The 23709-nt window shown below is 42.0% G+C and overlaps 1 protein-coding gene across 2 annotated transcripts in view; it reads left to right on the plus strand.

Annotated features, from left to right (window-relative positions):
• The window catches only part of PLAAT3 (phospholipase A and acyltransferase 3), a 40210-nt gene extending 23889 nt beyond the window's left edge, over positions 1 to 16321 (plus strand). For both annotated transcript variants that reach the window (XM_054439859.2, XM_054439858.2), the window contains 2 exons: positions 236 to 504; positions 16079 to 16321. In XM_054439859.2, coding sequence (XP_054295834.1) covers positions 236 to 504; positions 16079 to 16180 — 371 coding nt within the window. In that variant the 3' untranslated portion in view covers positions 16181 to 16321. The remainder of the gene's footprint in view (positions 1 to 235; positions 505 to 16078) is intronic.
• Positions 16322 to 23709: the final 7388 nt, after the last annotated feature.

The following is a 23709-nucleotide window of genomic DNA, read 5'->3' on the forward strand; positions in this document are numbered from 1 at the left end:
AAAAAATCACAGTAAATCATGGAACTTCACTCCCTTTCATTTTAGATAAGGAAACCAGGGCCCAGAGACCATACACACCTTCCCCCAAGGCCCACAGCCACGCGTCTGACCCTTCCACATGTTGCTTATCCTTTGTGGATGGAGCCAAGGGCAGATACCCGGCTGGGGGCCAGCTCTGAGCCTCCGTGGCCCTTCCCAGGACCAATCCATCTGTTTCCTCTTTGTGGATCTGCAGGTGAGGTCGCAGGAGCTGGTGCAGCCAGTGTCATGTCCGCCCTGACTGACAAGGCCATCGTGAAGAAGGAATTGCTGTATGACGTGGCCGGGAGTGACAAGTACCAAGTCAACAACAAACACGATGACAAGTACTCGCCGCTGCCCTGCAGCAAAATCATCCAGCGGGCGGAGGAGCTCGTGGGGCAGGAGGTGCTCTACAAGCTGACCAGCGAGAACTGCGAGCACTTTGTGAATGAGCTGCGCTATGGAGTCGCCCGCAGTGACCAGGTGCGTCCTCTGCCCGTGTCGCCTTCCCCAGGAACCAGACCATTCCCTCTGCTGACGGAGGCTGGGCATGGCTATGGAGGCACGAACAAGACAAAATAGCAGAGATGGAATTACTGCCCTTGAGGATGTCACAGTTGGGGTGGGGACAAGGGTGGGGAGAGAGGCAAGTTGGCAATGCAGATCAGTGTAGTCGGGGGCGGGGGTGGGTGGCCAGGGAAGGGAATCACAGACATGATAATCATTCCCGTCGCCAAGCCCTCCCTGGCCACCTGTCCCTGAGATGGCCCTTGCCAGCCCTAAAGGCAGGTTTTAGGACCCACTACCTTACAGATTGGGAAACTGAGCTTAAGTAACTTGTCTACAGCCATTCATTTCATCAAAAAAATCTTTGTTGAGTCTCCAGACCTGGTACCTGTCTTTTCCTGTGCAGATAATTAGCAGAGTTGGGATTTGAAGTCCAGGTCTGTGTGGCATAGCCCGATCACGCTTATAAACAGCACTGTCTTCAGTTCCTAAGGATGAATCTGGGAGACCCTAGGGGATGCAGTTTTGTTCATTTACTTGATTTTATTTTTGTCTTTCCTCTCCTTTCAATCTCTTTTTCTCCTCCCATTTTCTTGCACTTCTTCCCCCTCCCTTTCAGCCACTTCCATCTTTTTTTTTTTTTTTTTTTTTTGCATAGGTGAAAAGAACATTGGGAAGGTTCTTACATGGCTGTTGATGGAAAAGAACATATATTTTTTTCAGTGAATGATTAGGCTAAGATCCATCAGGCTGTTCACTTTTATTATTATTTTTTTTTGAGATCCAATTTCTTTTTCCCTGGTCAGTATGGTGGTTAAGAGCATGGGCTCCTGGAGTCAGGCCAGCGTGGGCTGGACCTGGTTTCTGCCTTTTGCCGGCTGTCTGACCTCAGGAGAGTTAGTCCAGCTCCCTACACTTTGGTAAAGTACGAATGATAATACTCATCTTGGAGGATTACCTTGTGAATTAAATAAGAGCATGTTTATTGTTAGCACACTGAATACATTGTAGTAGTAAAAATAGTCATAATTATCCTCATTTTTTTTTTTTTTTTTTTTTTGCTTGGCTCATCCAGTGCCTGGTCCACTGGCCTCTGTGGGCCACAGCGACTTGAATGCGAAGACATTGACTAACACCACCTATAGGAATCACTCTTACTCTCTTCATACTGCTGATAACCAGCTGTGCTTACTACACCAACCCTCATGTTTGTTAGGCGGTTCCTATACCTGTCTACAGTGGGATATTAGTTACCTTTGAATGGGTATCCTCTTATTTTTTTCTTCAATCAGTTGGGTTATTAATGTTCAACGACTATTTATATATGAATGTTAAAGGTGATCAACTTAGAAATTGAGTAGGTGGTACATAGCTAACTAGGTAAAGAAAGGGCAGTATTGCCAATGTTTGTGAAGATTGCAGTCTGTCGGTCATGGTCTGGCTTCAACTTCCCTGAGAGTTGATAAGAGCTTTCTTCTGGGGAATCAGTGGGCAGGGCCATGAGAAGAACTTCGTTAGTGCCTGAATATTGTCAGATTAAAAAGGTGATGCAGTGAAAGCAGGAGACCAGGGGATGGTGGCACTTACCACATCTATCTCTTGGGGATAACAGCCTTCAAAACATTTGTTTCTTGTTTTTCTTTTCTTAAAACAATTTTATTTTAGGCCGGGCACAGTGGCTCACACCTGTAATCCCAGCACTTTCGGAGGCTGAGGCAGGTGGACCACTTGCGGTCAGGAGTTTGAGACCAGCCTGGCCAACATGGTGAAACCCCATCTCTACTAAAAATACAAAAATTAGCCGGGCATGGTGCTGGGCATCTGTAATCTCAGCTACTCAGGAGGCTGAGGCAAGACAATCACTTGAGCCCGGGAGGCAGAGGTTGCAGTGAGCTGAGATCACACCACTGCACTCCAGCCTAGGCGACAGAGCGAGACCCAGTCTCAAAAAAAATTTTTTTTTATTTTATTGTTTTTTATTTTAATAGAGACGAGATCTCACTATGTTGCCAAGGCTGGTCTTGAACTCCTGAGCTCAAATGACCCTAATGCCTCAGCCTCTCAAAGTGTTAGGATACAGGCATAAGCCACTGTGCCTGGCCACATTTGTCTCTTGTCACACTTGATGAGGCATGGCTGTCATCTTGGTATCTCTCTTTACTAGCATCCTAGAAATTCCTTTCAGTTCCCTGCTGTATTAATGCTTTTATCCTCTGTAGTTCACATCTTTCTCTTTTTTGGTTTATGCCCTTGTTTTGGTAGACTACTTCCTCTAATAGTTTACTGAGAAATGGTACATTTTAAAAAGATCCCTAGGGAGGCATGGTGACATGCGCCTGTAATCCCAGCTACTGGTGAGGCTGAGGCATGAGAATTGCTTGGACCCAGGAGGCAGAGGTTGCAGTGAGCCGAGATCATACCACTGTACTCCAGCCTGGGCGACAGTGAGACTTGGTCAAAAAAAAAAAAAAACAACCCAAGAAACAAAAAACAAACAAAAAAAGATCTTGCATGCCTGAAAATATCTTCATTTTATCCTCATATTTGATTAATCGTTTGGCTGGGTATAGAATTCTAGGTTAAAAATAGTATTTTTTTTCAGAATTTTGAAGGCATTGGTTTATTGTCATCTAGCTGTCTGAAGCTGTTCTGATTTTTTATTGTTTGTATGCGATCTATTTTTTCTTTTCAGAACGGTATAGAATCTTCTCTTCATCCTCAGTGTTCTGAAATTTTATTACCTTGCACAGGTCTATTTTCATGTATTGTGCCAGGTACTCGGTGACTCCTGTCAATTTGGAAACTCACTTTCTTTAGTTCTTGGAAATTTTCCATTTTGTATTTTCTGGCACTCCTATCATTAGGCTGTTGGACCCCTAGACTGCTCTGCTGATTTTCTTATCTTCTCTCTCTTGTTTTCTATTTATGTATCTTTTTATTTATTTATTAAGACAGAGTCTTGTTTTGTCACCCAGGCTAGAGCACAGTGGTGCGATGTTGGCTTGCTGTAACCTCTGCCTCCTGGGTTCAAGTAATTCTTCTGCCTCAGCCTCCAGAGTGGCTGAGACTAAAGGCATGTGCCACCACACCTGGGTAATTTTTGTATTTTTATTAGAGATGTGGTTTCCCCACATCGGCTAGGCTGTTCTGGAACTCCTGACCGCAAGTGATCTGCCTGTTTCTGCCTCCCCAAGTGCTGAGATTACAGGCATGAGCCACTGTGCCTGGCCCATTTATGTATCTTTTTAAATTTGAAAATGAACATTTATTGACAGATTTAGGTATAATAGAAGTTTTTTTTTTTGAATTAGCAGTGACAATATTAGCATAAGAAAGACAAACATGATAAAAAATTGAGTTTCATCATTGGTGATCTTCCATCACAATCAAGGTGTTTACTTACTCATGATAAAACTCACGCTCCTATGCAGCAATAAACTCCAAATACAGAGTACAAGACAACCTTGGGAAGCAATAAGATACGTTTTGAAATTCAGAGTTCTATGTTAAGAATATTTGGTAGGTTTACAAAATATATCCTAATCATCTCATTTAGTTATTCTTTCAGCAGTTATTAATAGAATAAAGAACAGGTCTGGCCGGGCGTGGTGGCTCACGCCTGTAATCCCAGCACTTTGGGAGGCTGAGGTGGGTGGATCACCTAAGGTCAGGAGTTTGAGATCACCCTAGCCAACATGGTGAAACCCCGTCTCTACTAAAAATACAAAAATTAGCTAGGCCTGAGGGCGGGCACCTGTAATCCCAGCTACTCGGCAGGCCGAGGTAGGAGAATCACTTGAACTCAGGAGGCAGAGGTTGCAGAGAACTCAGATTACGCCACTGCACAACAGAGGGAGATTCCATCTCAAAAATAAAAAAGAAGAGGTCCACAAGTTTATATAAGTAGAGAATTTTGTGTCAACACAAAATTGTTACATAATTAGTAAAATACATTGTCATTAGGAACAGACGCTATTTTTAATTTTAATTTTTTTAAAGAAAGGGTCTTCCTCTGTTGCCCAGGCTGGTGTGCAGTGGCACAACCTCAGCACACTACTGCCTCAACCTCCCAGGCTCAAGTGATCCGCCCACCTCAGCTTCTCAAGTAGCTAGGACTAGGCCAGGTGCAGTGGCTCATGCCTGTAATCCCAGCACTTTGTGAGCCTGAGGTGGGCGGATCACTTGAGGCCAGGAGTTTGAGACCAGCCTGGCCAACATGGTGAAACCCCGTCTCTACTAAAAATACAAAAATTAGCCGGGCGTGATGGCGGGCACCTGTAATCCCAACTACTCAGGAGGCTGAGGCAGGAGAATCGCTTGAACCCTGGAGGTGGAGGTTGCAGTGAGCCAAGATTGCGCCACTGCACTTCAGCCTGGGCAACAGAGTGAGACTCCTTCTCAGACACACACATACACACACACACACACACACACACACACACACACAAGTAGCTGGGACTACGGGTGCACATCACCATGCCCGGCTGATTTTTGTATTTTTTGTAGAGACAGGGTCTCACTTTGTTGTCTGGGCTGGTCTTAAACTCCTGGGCTCTAGCAACCCTCCTGCCTCAGCTTCCTAAAATGCTAGAATTATAGATATGAGCCACCACGCCTGGCCACAAATGCTATTTAGAGTAATTAAATAAAATTCCAAATCTTGAGATAGTAAAATAACTAAGAAATGTCTTATACCATTATTCTTTTTGTAAACAATAATTTAACAGTTGCAAAATGAAACAATACAAATTGAACACATCACACTTTTCTTCCTGTGACTTTGGCCCTACCCATCTACCTAGTCACTTGAAAGAGGCAAAACAATGATAACACAACAATGAAACAGCATGAACAATTCTACTTGATCCCATCACAGAAAATGAAGCCAGAATATTCTACAACAAAAACAGAGGTGCCATCTCTACTGCTTCTAAAGATTTCCTCTTTCATTTCTTGGTCTAGGATAGGGGTTTCTCAGCCTCAGCACTATTGACATTGTGGGCCAGATAATTCTCCATTGTCATGTCTTGTCCTGTGCACTGTAGGATGTTTAGCAGCATCCCTGGCCTGTACACACTAGAAACCAGTAGCGTCCCACCGCCAGATGTAAGAACCAAAAACGTCTGTAGACAATTCCTCCCACAGGGAAAACTGTCTCCAGTTGAGAACTAGTGACTTAGGTGAGTAATGATGACTGACACATGCTGTGAGTCAAACTGACATAGAACTTCTGGTGGGCGCAGTGGCTCACGCCTGTAATCCCAGCACTTTGAGAGGCCGAGGCAGGCGGATCATGAGGTCAAGAGATCGGGACCATACTGCCCAACATGGTGAAACCCCGTTTCTACTAAAAATACAAAAATTAGCTGGGCGTGGTGCTGCGCACCTGTAGTCCCAGCTACTCAGGAGGCTGAGGCAGGAGAATCGCTTGAACCTGGGAGGTGGAGGTTGCAGTGAGCCAAGATTGCGCCATTGCACTCCAGGTTGGGCAACAAGAGCAAAACTCCATCTCAAAAAAAAAAAAAAAAAAAAAAAAAAAAAAAGAACTTCGATGCATGCCCCATTTTGCTAGAGATGATAGATTTAGTACATATCGGAAAATGTCCACCAGTATTTTTCTTTGTAAGCACTGTCAGTGCAGTGACTCTCCTTTTCATTTAACTCATGAGGCTATTTTTGTTTGTTTTAAAGAATCTGACCAGTCATTATGTTTATTCGTGCTGAGCTCTTTGAAGCAGACTAGATTTTCCTTCAAAAGAATATTTATGGCCAGGCGCGGTGGCTCACGCCTGTAATCCCAGCACTTTGGGAGGCCGAGGCAGGTGGATCACGAGGTCAGGAGATCGAGACCATCCTGGCTAACTTGGTGAAACCCCGTCTCTACTAAAAATACAAAACAAAATTAGCCAGGCGTGGTGGCCTGTAGTCCCAGCTACTTGGGAGGCTGAGGCAGGAGAATGGTGTGAACCCAGGAGGCAGAGCTTGCAGTGAGCCGAGATTGCGCCACTGTACTCCAGCCTGGGCGACTGAGCAAGACTCTGTCTCAAAAAAAAAAAAAAAAAAAAAAAAAAAAATTTATGATTAATCAAATTTCCTGAGAAGAAAGGGAAACAATGAATTTAAACTAAAATGTAATTTGTGCTTTACATGCCTAAGAATATTCTAAAAAAAAGATTCTCCTACTTTCCACCTACCTAAAAATATTTAGGTTTCAAAAAAGGTATATTTTAGTAGGGTTTTGTAAAGAAACTTTCATACTGAATAGTATTAAAAAAAAAAAAGAACCAGAAGATATACTCACAATGAAGTCTAGTCTGAGTGAGAGAAAATATTAAGGTAAATAGAAATTGAAGATGTGTCTGGTGGCAATACATATATTACATAAATCTGGATAAATTGTGGGGTATTATTTTGAAATTACTGTAAATGAAACCAAATTTCTATACAAATATTTTATTTCTTTTTAAATGATTTATTTATTATTTTTTGTATACTTGATCACTGTTGGAAAATATACAACTATTTCATAACCATTCTTATATTGTAACCTCTAACCTTATAAATTGGATTGCTTTCAGAATAGCACTACTCTCTCCACTTCTTTAATCCACCTATCACATTGTTAAAAGTGAAGGCAGCACATTAGTGCTTTCTTTTTCCCAGAAATGATTCAGATTTCCCTAAATCAGGGCTTAACTCAGAAGAGCTTTGTAGTATAAATGTCTAAATGTCTGTAGTCTGGTAGAATTTGTTTGCCCACTTAAAAGAAAACAGTCTTCTTAATATTTCTAATGAGAGACAGATTTTCTCTTTCACAATATCCTGATATCCTGATTTAAGACCTGTGACACACACCAGGTAGCCCATTTGCATGATCAGAAATCCTATAATAACAACACAGCAGCTGGATTGGACCTTTCAGTCTTGCAACATGAAAACGATCAATAGCATCTGAAGGTAGCACTGACTCTTGGAGAGAGAGTTTTTCCCATAAAGTTTGCACTGTTAGGACTAACTAGCTTCCAACAGTCTTGTGTTTAATCATACTCTTTGACTATGTACAAAGCATGGCCACAAACAATGAGGTTATTGTTGTTTTCCTTGACAAAGTATCTTTTGTATGAACCAGTTGCATCAGCTTTTGTTTTCACACCATGAGGTTCTATAAAGAACTAGGGACATATTGTTCCTCCTCCATTATCTGCAGACTATTTCTCCTACCCTGACACAGAGCTTAGGAAGGAAAATGCTGGATACGAGTGATTTTATGCAGGTTCCCTAGCAAGTTAACCCAATAGAACCATGGCTGCCACAAAACCATGCCTAATTATCTTTTAGAGGAGCATTTAAAGACTTAGCAGCAGTCAAACCTCAGGTTGGTAGCTCCATCCAAACTTTGGTCATCATGAATTCTGTCTGTTAAAACTACTTTTTTTTTTTTTTTGAGATGGTGTCTCTCTCGCTCTGTCACCCAGGCTGGAGTGCAGTGGTGCGATCTCGGCTCACTGCAACCTCCGCCTCCCGGGTTCAAGCGATTCTCCTGCCTCATCCTTCTGAGTAGCTGGGATTACGGGTGCGTGCCACCATGCCCGGCTAATTTTTGTATGTTTAGTAGAGATGAGGTTTCACCATGTTGGTCAGGCTGGTCTCGAACTCCTGACCTCATCATCCGCCTGCCTCGGCCTCCCAAAGGGCTGGGATTATAAGCATGAGCTACTGTGCCTGGCCATCTGTTAAAACTTCTATGTGATCAATGTTGAGAAGAGTTTGGAGATCTTCAGTGGTTAAAAATATATATGTATCTTGATGCTACCGAGGCTTATCTGGGCCATAAATGTGTTTAATGTCAGGAAACACATAGTTGTGTTTAACCTCAGGAAACACAGCAGTGTAATTAACACAAGGTGCCCAGAACTGATTTCTCAGCAGCCAGAACTCATGACGAGAAAACTCATGATGAGAAATCTCACAGCTGAGTGTTGTGGTGAATTTGATAGTTTCCTTTCTGTTTTGGGAGGGAAGTGGAGGGAGTTCTTTTTTCTTTCTGATAATTATTACTTCCTTTCATTGCTGAGTTTTCTTTGTACCTGTTGTCAATTCTTCCCACGTGATCCAATTAGCTCTCAGTACAGTTCTCCACAAGGAAAACCACGTCAAGTAACCTACCAGTTCTTGTTTATTTTGCTTGGACACATCTATCCCAGAGATGGCCCTTCTTCCTTCTGTGCTGGTTGCTCCTTGGCCAGTTGCATGGCTGTCATCCTGGACTCCCCTTTGCTGTCATCCTTTGGATTTCCTTTCCTTCTCTTGGATTGCGTTCTCTGATTCTATGATCTCTTAGTTTTCTGTTTCTTTGCTCTTTCTCTTATTTAAGTAGATCACATCCTCCAGAAGTTGCTTTAGGTTAGAAACACAGTACAATGGGAGAGGATAATGGTTATGGCAGTCCTCAACATGCTAGGCTCTGGAGTCACAATGCTCCAATCTGGATTGATAAATGCATTATTTTCCTATTGCTGCTGTAACAAATTAGTACAAAGTTAGTGGCTTAAGACTCCACAATTTATTATCAACAGTTGTGTGGGCCAGAAGTCTAAAATGAGTTTCAGTGGGCTAAAATCAAAGCACTGACATTCTTTTCTAGTGTCTGTAGGAGAGAATCAATTTTCTTGCCTTTTCCAATTTCTAGAGGTTACTGGTATTGGGGGAACCAGCCCCCAGTATTTCAACGTAGGTTCTTTTCTATTTTCCCTAAGTGTTGACTGGTCTGAGAAGTAAAGAGAAAGAGTACAAAGAGAGAAATTTTTCAGCTGGGCCTCGAGGGGTGCCATCACATATTGGTAGGACTGTGATCACAACCCCCAGCCATAAAACCAGCAAGTTATTAGGGATTTAAAAAGGGGAGAGGGTGTACAAACAGGGAGTAGGTCACAAGGATCACATGCTTCAAAGGGCTATAAAGATCACAAGGTGAAGGCAAAATTAGAATTACTGATGAGGGTCTATGTCCTGCTGTGCATACGTTGTCTTGATAAACATCTTAACAGGAAACAGGGTTCAAAAGCAAACAACCAGTCTGACTAGAATTTACCAGGCTGGAATTTCCCAATCCTAGTAAGCCTGAGGGTACTGCAGGAGACCAGGGCGTATTTCAGTCCTTATCTCAACCACATCAGACAGATACTCCCAGAGCGGCCGTCTACAGACCTACCTCCAGGAATGCATTCCTTCCCCAGGGTTGTTCCTTGCTGGGAAGAGAATTCAGCTGTATTTCTCCTACTTGCACATTCATCTATAGGCTTTCTGCAAGAAGAAAAATATGGCTCTATTCTGCTCGACCCTGCAGGCAGTCAGACTTTATGGTTTATCTTTCCTTGTTCCCTGAAAATCGCTGTTATTCTGTTCTTTTGCAGAGTGCACTGATTTCATATTGTTCAAACACACATATTTTACAATCAATTTGTACAATAGTGGTCCTGAGGTGACGTACATTCTTAGCTTATGAAGATAACATGATTGAGAGATTAAAGTAAAGACAGGCATAAGAAATTATAAGAGTATTAATTGGGGAAGTGATAAATGTCCATGAAATCTTCACAGTTTAGTTCAGAGATTGCAGTAAAGACAGGTGTAAGAAATTATGAAAGTATTAATTTTGGGAACTGATAAATGTCCATGAAATCTTAACAATTTATGTTCTTCTGCCGCAGCTTCAGCTGGTCCCTCCGTTCGGGGTCCCTGACTTCCCACAACATACTGGCATTCCTTGGCTTATAGTCCCCATCTATTTTCAAAGCTAGAGCAACAGCTGGTTGAGTCTTACATTGCATCACTGTGACACTAACTCTTCTGTCTGTCTTCTACTTTTTAAGGAACTTTGTAATTACACTGGGCCCATCTGAATAATCTAGGATAATTTCCTTTTTTTTGTTTTTGTTTTTTTGAGACAGTCTTGCTCTGTTGCCCAGGCTGGAGTGCAGTGGCACGATCTTGGCTCACTGCAACCTTTGCCTCGTGGGTTCAAGTGATTCTCTTGCCTCAGCCTCCTGAGTAGCTGGGATTACAGGCACCTGCCACCAAACCTGGCTAATTTTTGTATTTTTAGTAGAGATGGGGTTTCACCATGTTGGCCAGGCTGGTCTCAAACTCCTGACCTCGTGATCCACCCTCCTCGGCCTCCCAAAGTGCTGGGGTTACAGGCGTGAGCCACCGCGCCCAGCCGATAATTTCCGTATTTTAAGGTAAATTGATTAGCAGCCTTAATTCCATCTGTAAGCTTAATTCTCACTTGCCATGTAGCATGATATATTTATAGATTCCTGAAATTAGGACATGTACACTTTTGGGGCTTACGATTCTGCCTACCAGTTATTCTTTACACCTGGTACTAAGTTGTTATCCTGGAATCTCCCTTCACTGTCATTCTGGGGAGATTCCCTTCCAGTCTCTCTAGTACTAGAAGGCCCATTTTCTCTATCTCATGTCTTCTACTTTCTCCATTTACTCCCCTGTTTTGGGGGAACCATTTTCAGCAGCTTTCTGTAAGAGGATGCATGGGAGGTAAATTCTTTGAGACCCTGTGTATCTGAATTATTTGTCATTTTACCCTCTCACTCGATTTGATACTTTGTCTGGGTATAGAATTCTAGGTTGGAAATGGTTTCACTTCAGAGTTTTGGAGGCATTGTTCCAATTGTCTTCTTCTTTTTTTTTTTTATTATACTTTAAGTTTTAGGATACATGTGCACAATGTGCAGGTTTGTTATATATGTATACATGTGCCATGTTGGTGTGCTGCACCCATTAACTCGTCATTTAATATTAGGTATATCTCCTAATGCTATCCCTCCTCTCTCCCCCACACCCCACAACAGACCCCGGTGTGTGATGTTCCCCTTCCTGTGTCCATGTGTTCTCATTGTTCAATTCCCACCTATGAGTAAGAACATGTGATGTTTGGTTTTTTGTCCTTGCAATAGTTTGCCGAGAATCATGGTTTCCAGCTTCATCCATGTCCCTACAAAGGACATGAACTCATCATTTTTTATGGCTGCATAGTATTCCATGGTGTATATGTGCCACATTTTCTTAATCCAGTCTATCATTGTTGGACATTTGAGTTGGTTCCAAGTCTTTGCTATTGTGAACAGTGCCACAATAAACATATGTGCATGTGTCTTTATAGCAGCATGTTTTATAATCCTTTGGGTATATACCCAGTAATGGGATGCCTGGTCAAATGGTATTTCTAGTTCTAGATCCCTGAGGAATCACCACACTGACTTCCACAATGGTTGAACTAGTTTACAGTCCCACCAACAGTGTAAAAGTGTTCCTATTTCTCCACATCCTCTCCAGCACTTGTTGTTTCCTGAGTTTTTAATGATCGCCATTCTAACTGGTATGAGATGGTATCTCATTGTGCTTTTGATTTGCATTTCTCTGATGGCCAGTGATGATGAGCATTTTTTCATGTGTCTTTTGGCTGCATAAATGTCTTCTTTTGAGAAGTATCTGTTCATATCCTTGGCCCACTTGTTGATGGGGTTGTTTGTTTTTTTCTTGTAAATTTGTTTGAGTTCATTGTAGATTCTGGATATTAGCCCTTTGTCAGATGAGTAGGTTGCGAAAATTTTCTCCCATTCTGTAGGTTGCCTGTTCACTCTTATGGTGGTTTCTTTTGCTGTGCAGAAGCTCTTTAGTTTCATTAGATCCCATTTGTCAATTTTGGCTTTTGTTGCCATTGCTTTTGGTGTTTTAGACATGAAGTCCTTGCCCATGCCTATGTCCTGAGTGGTATTGCCTAGGTTTTCTTCTAGGGTTTTTATGGTTTTAGGTCTAACATGTAAGTCTTTAATCCATCTTGAATTAATTTTTGTATAAGGTGTAAGGAAGGGATCCAGTTTCAGCTTTCTACATATGGCTAGCCAGTTTTCCCAGCACCATTTATTAAATAGGGAATCCTTTCCCCATTGCTTGTTTTTGTCAGGTTTGTCAAAGATCAGATAGTTGTAGATATGCGGCATTATTTCTGAGGGCTCTGTTCTGTTCCATTGGTCTATATCTCTGTTTTGGTACCAGTACCGCTCCATTGTCTTCTTGCTTCCAGAATTGCTTTTGAGAAATCTGAAGCCATCCTGATTCCTGATCTTTTCTCCATTTCCTGTTTTTCTCCCTGCTCTAAATGTTGTAATATCTTTACCAAATGTTATAAAATTTCATAGTAATGTGCCTTCGTGTAGGTCTACTTTTATCCATTAAGATGGGACTCAGAGCACTATTTCTGTTCTTTTCTTTTTTTTTTTTCTTTTGAGGCTGAGTCTTGCTCTGTTGTCCAGGCTGGAGTGCAGTGGCACCATCTCAGCTCACTGCAACCTCCGCCTTCCAGGTTCAAGGAATTCTTCAGCCTCAGTCTCCCGAGTAGCTGGGATTACAGGCGCCCGCCACCATGCCTGGCTAATTTTTTGTATTTTTAGTAGAGATGGGGTTTCACCATGTTGCCAGGCTGGTCTCGAACTCCTGAGCTCAAGCAATCTGCCTGCCTTGGCCTCCCAAAGTGCTGGGATTACAGACGTGAGCCCCTGCACCCAGCCGGATTGTTCTGTTTTTTATTTTTTTATTTTTTTCCCCTTTGGTTTCTATTTCTTTATTTTTTTGCTATTCCTTTTGAGAGATTTCCTTAACTTAGCTTTATCTTTCAACCTTTCTATTGAGTTTTTTTTGTATCACATTTTTATTTTCTATGAACTGTTTTTATTTTCTCAATATTGCATTATTTTTTATAGTACCACGTTCTTATTTATTGGATACAATATGCTGTCTTATTCTCCAATGATAATTTTTACACTCGATCTTAGCCAAGAGGCCGAGAAGCGATCTAATGATAGTTTTTAAAAGGACGTTTCCTTTTGGATGCAATATGCTATCTTATTCTCCAGTGATAATTTTTATACTTGATCTTAGCCAAAAGACTGAGAAGCGATAGTTGTTAAAAGGATGTTTTCGTTTCTAGATATAGTTTCTGTTTCTCCAGATTGCTATTTTTTTTTTGTCTCTGTCTTCAATTTTAGAGGACTTCTTCAGATGTTTGGTATGTTGGTTGTATGCTCATGATTAAAAGTGCTCTTGCCTGGCTGGGTGCGGCGGCTCATGCCTGTAATCCTAGCACTTTGGGAGGCCGAGGCTGATGGATCAAGAGGTCAGGAGTTCGAGAGCAGCCTGGCCAATATGGTGAAACCCCGTCTGTACTAAAAATACAAAAATTAGCTGGGCGTGATGGCGGGCGCCTGTAATCCCAGCTACTCGGGAGGCTGAGGCAAGAGAACCACTTGAAACCGGAAGGCGGAGATTGCAGTGAGCTAAGATCGTGCCACTGCACTCTAGCCTGGGCAACAAGAGCAAACTCCATCTCAAAGATAAAAAAAAAAAGTGCACTTGCCAACCATCACGTTCAGTTGAATTCAAAGAAAACCAACTCACATTACTTAGTGTAAACTAAAACAGTTAACAAATTATATCCTAAAAACAAGGTCTGTTTGTTAAATGTTGTGTGCCCTAGGTTTTTAAATTACAACATCTAAATACAATTTCTCTTCTTAAATTTGTTAAGCTAAATATGTATTGGTTCTTTTTATTTTAGAATCCTTAAAGCATTTTAAACATTTCTTTTTTTCCAAGAGAAATTACAAATAACACTTCTGTCAAGTGGTACTTGTGTAAAGGCACCTTTCTTATTTTATAATTTTGGTTTTTCAGTTTTATACACTTAATATACTCATTGTCTTACTATCAGGAAATTATTTTGACCAAGATTCATTATTCAACTTCATAGGTTAGGAAAGAGATGCTAATTCTTTCTACCTATGTTTTCCTTGTTACTATTCTCTTACCCTCTATATATACTGGCCTCTAATATATACTGTAAAATCATTGTATTGTTGAGATCACTTAATTATGATTTATATAAACAGTACCTCACCTCATTCTTGCTGTGTTGCCAAGGATGGAGCCCAATGGCGCAATCTTTGCTCACTGCAAATTCCACTTCCCGGGTTCAAGTGATTTTTTTCCTGCTTCAGCCTCCTGAGTACCTGGGACTATAGGCACATGTCACCAGGCTTGGCTAATTTTTGTGATTTTTAGAGATGGGGTTTCGCATGTTGGCTGGGTTTGTCTGGAACTCCTGGCCTCAAGTGATCCACCTGCCTCAGCCTCCCAAAGTGCTGGGATTACAGGCGTGAGCCACCACACCCAGCCGAGCATCTCACCTCTTTCATACTGCACTGAACAGTTTTCAGTTTGTCAAAAAAAAGTGGGGATTTGCCACTGGATGGAGTTCTGAGTGAGTGGGGGTGGGTGTAGGGGCAGTGGTTTGCTGACTCTGAGTTGCACTGCAGGATGATCTGGGTGGGCTGTTTGTGAATTCCCAGTATTGGTATCTTTTGTTGTTTGCATTTGGGCCAGATTCTCCAGAAAAGTCTTCTGGACTCTTGTGTGGAGGGTAAAGTTCTGGGAACAGAGGAGTAGGCGGTCTGGGAGTCTCACATTTAGCATGTTTACAATCTCTCAATCCCTTGTTTGTGGTATGATACCCACATTCTCACATGTGCTTCTAGGTTTCTAGGCCCCTAAGCCTTCTGTTGTACCCTCTGCAGAGAATAAACTTTCAGACTTCTTTTGGGGGTCAGGGAGGAGGTTCAGGGACCAGCTAAAGCTCTCTCCCATTCTTTCCCACTTCCAGAGGTACCTGGGTTTAATATGTGATCCTTTTGGAGTATTCTTTTGTATAATTAGGGTTTATCCTCGGCTTTTTCCTCTGCTGCCTTAGGATTTAGTGTTTTCTGTATTCTTGTGGAATTATGCCTTAAACAAATGCCTTAGTTTACTTTTAGTTGAGTTTCAGGAGGCAGTAAAATTGGACATATATTCAATTTTTACCCGGAAATTTACTTTTACTTTTGAAACACTTTTTTTCCTACTACAAACAAGCCAGATATCCTAATAATTCTAAGTATAACATCACTACTATTTATAGTTGAGTCATTTATTTAAGAACATGTGAAGAGTACCTCCATCCTCCATGTCTGGCAGGACCAAGCACTGGGGATACAGTGATGAACAAGACAGCCGAGTTCCTTGCTCTTATGGAGGTCATAGGTTACTGACTACTCAATAACAATTCCTGCCTGACTCCACCTTTGCTTCTAGAGCTCCCCATTGGTCAGCCAAGATCTTGACCATCCTGGCATCAGCTCCCTGTCCTTTCCACAGCCACACTCTGAGGATTTATATGCTTTGAATACCCACATGGTGAATCCAGTTTTCCATCTTTGGTTCCATGTAAATTTCAGGCCAGCTGGCTCCAGCCACGAATTCTTTCCCCATCCAGCCCTCTCCTCCCCTCTTCCCTACCAATGTTTGTTGACTCCTTAGTTTGGCCAGGGAGGCCAAGAGGCATGTGAGGTACCCCGAGCTGAATGTTCCTGCTGAATGTGCAGCCTGTACTCTGAATCCTGACACAGAGTCTGACCCACCCTCTTCTTTGTTGCAGGTCAGAGATGTCATCATCGCTGCAAGCGTTGCAGGAATGGGCTTGGCAGCCATGAGCCTTATTGGAGTCATGTTCTCAAGAAACAAGCGACAAAAGCAATAACTGAAAAAGACTGTCCTGTCAGCGATGACTTTATACATCAAGGGGGTCTTGTTTTGCTAGACAGTTTGGGGTTTGGTTTGTGGATTTCATTGTGACTTATAATAAGGCTTATTTTCACAGAATAAAATAAAGCACAACGAAGGAGGATTTTATTTGGGGAAATGCAGCAAGAACTGCCTGGTGTGAAGTCTGTTCGGGAAACAGCCGGACTGTCTTCCTGGTCAGGGATTTTCTTTCACGTTCTTTTTGCGTGCTGTGTTCTTTGCACTGCAGGAAGCAGAGTCCAACTCCAGTTATCTCAAGTAGAGGGCGTTTCTGGTCGTCAGGATACATGTGGGGCGGAAGGGAGACAGACAGACGTAATAAACAAGAACAGAAACCAGCAGACAGCCGGGACCCTTGGCCTGGAACTAGATCTAGGATGGCCTCTGAGACTCAGCAGCTGGAGTCTGTAGATGTTCAGCCGAGTTGAAAAAAAAAAGTCCTCGGCTATAAGGAAATTTAGTATAGGTGCTTGCCAATGTTACTAAAATTTCCCTTATTTTCCTCTGCTCTACACGTCTTTCCTCTGCCTTGTTGCTTCCATCTCCTTGGCACTACTGCTTCCTCACCGCTTCTGCTTGCCATGATCCCCAAGTCTCTGGCCCACATTCCTGCCTGCTCTTCTCCTCCCACATTGGCTCAGATTCTTTCCCCGCTGTCTGTGGGTGCATGCTCCCAGGGGCCCCTCCAGGAGAGAATCTGATTGGCTCAGTTCGCCAGATAACTGAACTTTCCCATTGGCTACCTTTGGGTCAGGTGATCTCCACTAGACCTATCGCCTATGCCTGATGGCGGGTCGCATGGTGCAAATGTTGCCTGAGAGCTTAGTGGGTTAGGGATGTGGCTGGGCTCATGGCTGGCGTCCCTGCTGCTAAGCCCTTACGGGTCAGGCTGGGAGAAGGTGCCATGTTGTGTGACTGGTCATTTGAGGTCTTGCAGCTGTTGCTTGCTGGGCTTGGCAGGTGTTTAAAGTGACCATTTTTCTGAAGGGTTTTTTTCTGAGTATTCCTCAGATGTATTCCCCTGGGGCCGACGGTCCTTCCTTACACAGGGCGATGCTTCCCTGCTTGCTTGTGAATGTTTCCTTCATCTCCAGGTTGTCTGGGGACAATTCTGTCTTTTGGAGGCTTGGGCAGGATTTACAAAGGGCTCCATGCCAGCTCCTTCCTGCCGGGTCCACATGTGGTGTAGGGTAAACACCTGCCCATTCATGTCCTAGTGTTGATAGAAGAATCATTTTCTTTCAGTACAGTTTCCTTTTTTTTTTTTTTTTTTTTTTGTCCCAGCTCTTTAGATGTAGCACTTAATGCCAGTTCTCGAGCTCCCCAAACTTAAGGGACACAGGTCAACAAGCAGTAGGCCTTTGGAAGCTCGCTCTCTCACATGGTATAAGGTGAGGGGGACACATAGAATGTAAACCTCCAAACTAATTATGGGGGAAAAAGGAATGAGAAAAACAAACACAAGAAGGCAAAACAAAAACATCTGGTTCAATTAAAAACAACAACAAAGCAAAACAAAAAATCCCGAAACGAAACCACACAATAAGTGAGAAAAAAATTACATAAAACAGATGACATGTATAGAAATAAAAAAATAGAATGGAGTAAATAATTCCAAATATATAAGTAATCCTAAGTGGACTAAATTTGCAAAGTAAAAGGCAAACATTACACTGGATTAAAAAAACAAATCCAGGGAATACAGTTTACAGCTGATACATTCAAAATATAAAAACAGATAAAATATAAATAAAATCGGTATGGTGGTGTCTGCCTGTAATCCCAGCTAGTTGGGAGGCTGAGGCAGGAAGACCCTTTGAGTCTAGGAGTTAGAGAGCAGCTTGGGCAACAGAGCGAGACTGTCTCTAAAAAGAAAAAAAAATACACACACACACACTAAGACTGAAATGGAAATGATAGACATTTTGCATGACAACTGGTCTGCTGTGTTAAAAAGTTATCCAGGAGAAAAATCGGGGGTATGTGAAAGCTGCCCTAGATAGAAAGAAATGTTACATGCAAAACAAGTAAATGTGAAAACTGTAAGAGCTATCTGGGATAATTGGAAAATTTTAAATAGGGACTGGATATTAAAGAATATTAAGGAATTATTTACTTTATTAAGTGTGATAATGGCGTTGGGCTTATGCAAACACATGCACTAATTTAAAAAAAAAGATGCAGATAAAGTAAATGTGGCAAAGTAATAAGTTTTTAATTGGGGCAGTGGGTACATGGTAGGTGGGTAGTTATTGCACTATACTAGATTTTCTGGTACTTCCTGTGTGCCAAAAAATTTGCCAAACATCTTTAATAATATCTGAAATTGCCGGGCGCTGTGGCTCACGCCTGTAATCCTAGCTCTTTGGGAGGCTGAGGTAGGCAGATCACCTGAGGTCGGGATTTTGAGACCAGCCTGACCAACATGCAGAAACCCCGCCTCTACTAAAAATACAAAATTAGCTAGGCATGATGGCTCACACCTGCAATCCCAGCTACTCGGGAGGCTCAGGCAGGAGAATTGCTTGAATCCGGGAGGCGGAGGTTGCAGTGAGCCGAGATCGTGCCATTGCACTCCACCCTGGGCAACAAGAGCAAAACTCTGGTCTCAAAAAAAAAAAAAAAAAAAAAAAAAAAAATCTGAAATTTGAACTTGAGACTTGAAATAAGACTCCTAAATCGACTTTAATCATATAATTTAAAAATTAGAAGGATAAAAACGATATGCTAGGTAAATACAAACTAAGAACTGGTGTACTAACTAAAAGCTGGTGTAGCTATATTGATATAAGAAAACATAGGCTTTAGGCCGGGCGTGGTGGCTCACACCTGTAATCCCAGCACTTTGGGAGGCCAAGGCGGGCAGATCACGAGGTCAGGAGATCGAGACCATCCTGGCTAACACGGTGAAACCCCGTCTCTACTAAAAATACAAAAAATTAGCCGGGCGTGTTGGCGGGCGCCTGTAGTCCCAGCTACTCGGGAGGCTGAGGCAGGAGAATGGCGTGAACCTGGGAGGCGGAGCTTGCAGTGAGCCGAGATCGCGCCACTGCACTCCAGCCTGGGCAACAGAGTGAGACTCTGTCTCAAAAAAAAAAAAAAAAAAAAAAAGAAAATATAGGCTTTAAAGCAAGTTATTACTAGACAGAGGACAAAAAGATTCTGATAAAAATTTTAATTCACTAGAAATCTATAACTTGCTTGCATTTAATAAGTCTCAAAATAATGAAATTTTTGACTGATTGCAAAGAGGAATTCATCATCTGCTGTTTATAACAGAATACCTGAAAGTGGTTAATTAATAAGAAATGATTTGACTTCTTATAGTTCTGGAGGCTGAGAAGACCAAGGTTAAGGGCGTGCATCCAGTGAGGGCCTTCTTGCTGGTGGGGACTCTCTACAGAGTCTGGAGGCAGCACAGAGCATCACATAGTGAGGAGACTGAGTGTGCTAGCTCAGTTCTCTCTTCCTCTTTTTATAAAACCACCAGTCCCATTCCTTTGTTAAACCACTAATTCATTAACTCATTAATCCATGAATGGGTTAATCCATTCATGACGGCAGAGCCTTTATGATCCAATCACCAATTAAAGGCTCTTTCTTTTCTTTCTTTCTTTCTTTCTTTCTTTCTTTCTTTCTTTCTTTCTTTCTTTCTTTCTTTTTCTTTCTTTCTTTCTTTTCTTTCTTTTCTTTCTTTCTTCTTTCTCTCCTTCCTTCCTTCTTTCCTTCTTTCCTTTCTTTGTTTTTCTTTCTTTCTTTCCTTTCTTTCTTCTTTCTTTTTCTTTCTTTCTTTCTCTTTTCCTTCCTTCCTTCCTTCCTCCCTCCCTCTCTCTCTCTTTCTTTCTTTCTTCATCTTTCTCTTTTTTCTTTCTCTCTTTCTTCCTTTTCCTTCCTTCCTTCCTTCCCCCCCTTCCTCTCTTTCTTTCTTCCTTTCTTTCTCTCTCTTTCCTTCTTTTCCTCCTTTCTTTCTTTCTCTCTCTTTCTTCCTTCCTTCCCCTCCCTTCTTCTCTCCCTCCCTCCTTCCTTCCTTCTTTCCTCTCTCTCTTTCTTTCTATCTTTCTTTCTCTTTCTCTTTCTTTCTCTCTTCCTTCCTTCCCCTTCCTTCCTTCCTTCCTCCTCCTTTCTTTCTTTCTCTCTCTCTTCCTTTCTATCCTCTTTCTCTCTCTCTTCCTTTCTTTCTTTCCTCTTTCTCTCTCTCTTTCTTTCTTTCGTTTTCTCTTTCTTTCTTTCTTTTCTTTTCCCCTCTCCTCCTCTCCCCTCCCCTCCCCTCCCCTCCCCTCCCCTCCCCTCCCCTCCCCTCCCCTCTCCTCCCCTCCCCTCCCTTCTCCTCCCCTCCCCTCTCCTCCCCTCCCCTCCCCTCCCCTCTCCTCCCCTCCCCTCCCCTCTCCTCCCCTCTCCTCCCCTCCCCTCTCCTCCCCTCTCCTCCCCTCTCCTCCCCTCTCCTCCCCTCTCCTCCCCTCCCCTCTCCTCCCCTCTCCTCCCCTCCCCTCTCCTCTCCTCTCCTCTCCTCTCCTTCCTTTCCTTTCTTTTTTTTTTTTGAGATAGAGTCTCACTCTGCCACCCAGGCTGGTGTGTAGTGGTGGGATCTCGGCTTACTGCAACCTCTGCCTCCTGGTTTCAAGCAATTCTCCTGCCTCAGCCTCCTGAGTAGCTGGGATTATGGGCGTGTGCCACCATGCTTGGCTAATTTTTCTATTTTTAGTAGAGATGGGGTTTCACCAAGTTGGCCAGGCTAATCTTGAACTCTTGACCTCAGGTGATCTGCCTGCCTCGGCCTCCCAAAGTATTGGGATTACAGGCATGAGCCGCCACACCCTGCCAAAAGCCCCATCTTTCAATATTGCCACATTTGGGATTAAGTTTCAACATGAATTTTGGAGAGGACAAACACCATCATAGTGGGAGATCTAAATACACCTTTCTAAGGAACTGATGAATGAAGGAAACATAAAAGTCTATAAAGACATAGAAAATTTACCAACAAGCTTACTTAATGACCATATATAATATGATTGTGGAATACAGATTCTTTTCACCTGCGCACATGGAATATTTATGAGAGCTGAGCATATCTTGGGTCTTAAAGCAAGCTAACAAATTTTAGATTAGTAACATAGAAATAATCTTCTTTAACCGTAATGCAATTAATTCAGGAATCAATAGCAAGAGATAACCAGAAAAACCCTATACTTTCAGGAATTTTAGAATATACTGCTAGATACATTATGAGTCAAAAAAAGAAAACTAATGGGAGTTAGATAATATTTAGAGCTGAATGATAACAAAAATACTAGATACCAATATTTGGACCATGCAGCTAAAGGGGTGCTTAGAAAAATTTTGTAGCATAAATCCTTACATTAAGAAAGAAAAAGGTGACTGGGCATGGTGGCTTATGCCTGTAATCCCAGCACTTTGTGAGGCTGAGATGGGAGGATCGCTTGAGGCTAGGAGTTCAATACTAGCCTGGAGAAAAGAAAAGAAAAAGAGAAAGAAAGCAAAAGAAGAAGAGAAAAAGAAAGAAAGAAAAGAGAGGTGCAAGTTAAGGAGTTAATTATCCAATTTAAGAAGACATAAAAAGGGGAAGACAATACAAAGATATGAGCAAAAATAAATGAAGAAAAACAAGCATATAAAAGAGAGGAGGCACAGCAAATGATTTAGGAGTAAAAAAGAGACCACAACTATAGATGCTGCAGATATTAAACCAGCAAAAACAAATATTGATAAATAATTACAAAAAATTGGAAAATTTTGATGGAATTGATACATTCCAAGAAAAATGTCATCACAATTGAACCAAGAAAAAATTTAAAAATCTAAGCAGTCCTTTGCTCATTAAAGGATAAATCAGTAGTTAACACTTTTTCCACAAAGAAATGGTGTGCCTGGATGGTTGTATAGGTGAGTTTTACCAAGGATTATGGTAGCAAATGAGTGAGACGTCTATGGAGAAAATATTGAAGGACATTAAAGAAGACCTCATAAACGGAGAGAGATATATCATTCATGGATAGGAAGCCTCAATGGCATAAATATGTCAGTTTCTTTCAAAATTCACCTATAGATTCAATGTGATTCCAAACCAAATCCCAACAAGGTCTTTCCTGGAATTGGAAGCCAGATTCTGAAATGTATTTGGAAAAGTAAAGAGGCAGGGTTAGCTATTTCATTAACAAAGAAGGAACATTAGGCAGGGAGACTTGTGTTATTATTAAGGCTTATTATAAATTATTATTGTGATCAAGATAGTGTATTTTTGGTGCAGAGATAGTTAAATTGGCCAATGGATTGAGCCAAATTTCCAAAACAGACCCACAAATAAATGAAACTCTAATTTACAACAAAGACAGTGCTGCAGATCATGGGGGGAAAGGATGAACTATTGAGGGATTGGCAAACTTTTTTGGTAAGGGCTAGACAGCCTTATGTGGTGTTCACAGCGTCTGTTGTAGTTAGTAACCTCTGCTGTGGTAGTGTAAGAGCAGCTATAGACAATACTGTACATGAACAAATGATTATGGATATGTTCTAATAAAACTTTATGTGCATTGAGATTTAAATTTCATATAATTTTCATGGGTCATGAGTTATTAGCTTTTTATTTTTCTCAGCCATTTAAAATGCAGAAACCATTATTAGCTACTAGGCTGTACAAGAATGGGAGAAGGAGACCAGGCATGGTGGTTCACACCTATAATCCCAGCACTTTGGGAGGCTGAGGCAGGAGGATTATTTGAGCTGGGCAACATAGTGACACCCAGTGTCTATTATAAACAAAACAAAAACAGGTGAAGGGCTGCATTTGCCTGTGGGCTATAGTTTGTTGATGCCTAACTAGTAAATGGTATTCACATATAACCACATGGACTTTGCACTACACCAAAAAAGTCAGTTTGGGGAGAATTTTAGACTTACATGTGAAGCACAAAGTCAATTTTCATTTTTATTTTATTTTTGAGACAGAGTCTCGCTCTGTTGCCCAGGCTGGAGTGCAGTGGCACGATCTTGGCTCACTGCAACCTCTGCCCACTGGGTTCAAGCAATTCTTGTGTCTCAGCCTCCTGAGTAGCTGGGATTACAGGCGTGCACCACCACGCCTGGCTAATTTTTGTATTTTTAGTAGAGATGGGTTTCACCATGTTGGGCAGGCTGGTCTTGAACTCCTGACCTCAGGTGATCCACCCACCTCGGCCTCCCAAAGTGCTGGGATTACAGGTGTGAGCCACCGTGCCTGGCCAAATGTCAATTTTTAGAAGCAAATACAGGAGAACATCTTTATGACCTTACTGTAGTTCGTAAGCACAAAAAATAAAGACAAAAAGTAACGTACAAAGAGATAAATTTCATTACATTAGATAAGAACATCTGTTTATCAAAACATACCATGGAGAGTATTAACAGTAACCTGTTCAGTAATGGTGACACACTGGGAACACCCCTAATATGGTTTGGCGGTGTCCCCACCCAAAATCTAATCTTGAA

Source organism: Pongo pygmaeus, chromosome 9, assembly GCF_028885625.2.
Source record: "Pongo pygmaeus isolate AG05252 chromosome 9, NHGRI_mPonPyg2-v2.0_pri, whole genome shotgun sequence".
NCBI classification, from domain to species: domain Eukaryota; kingdom Metazoa; phylum Chordata; class Mammalia; order Primates; family Hominidae; genus Pongo; species Pongo pygmaeus.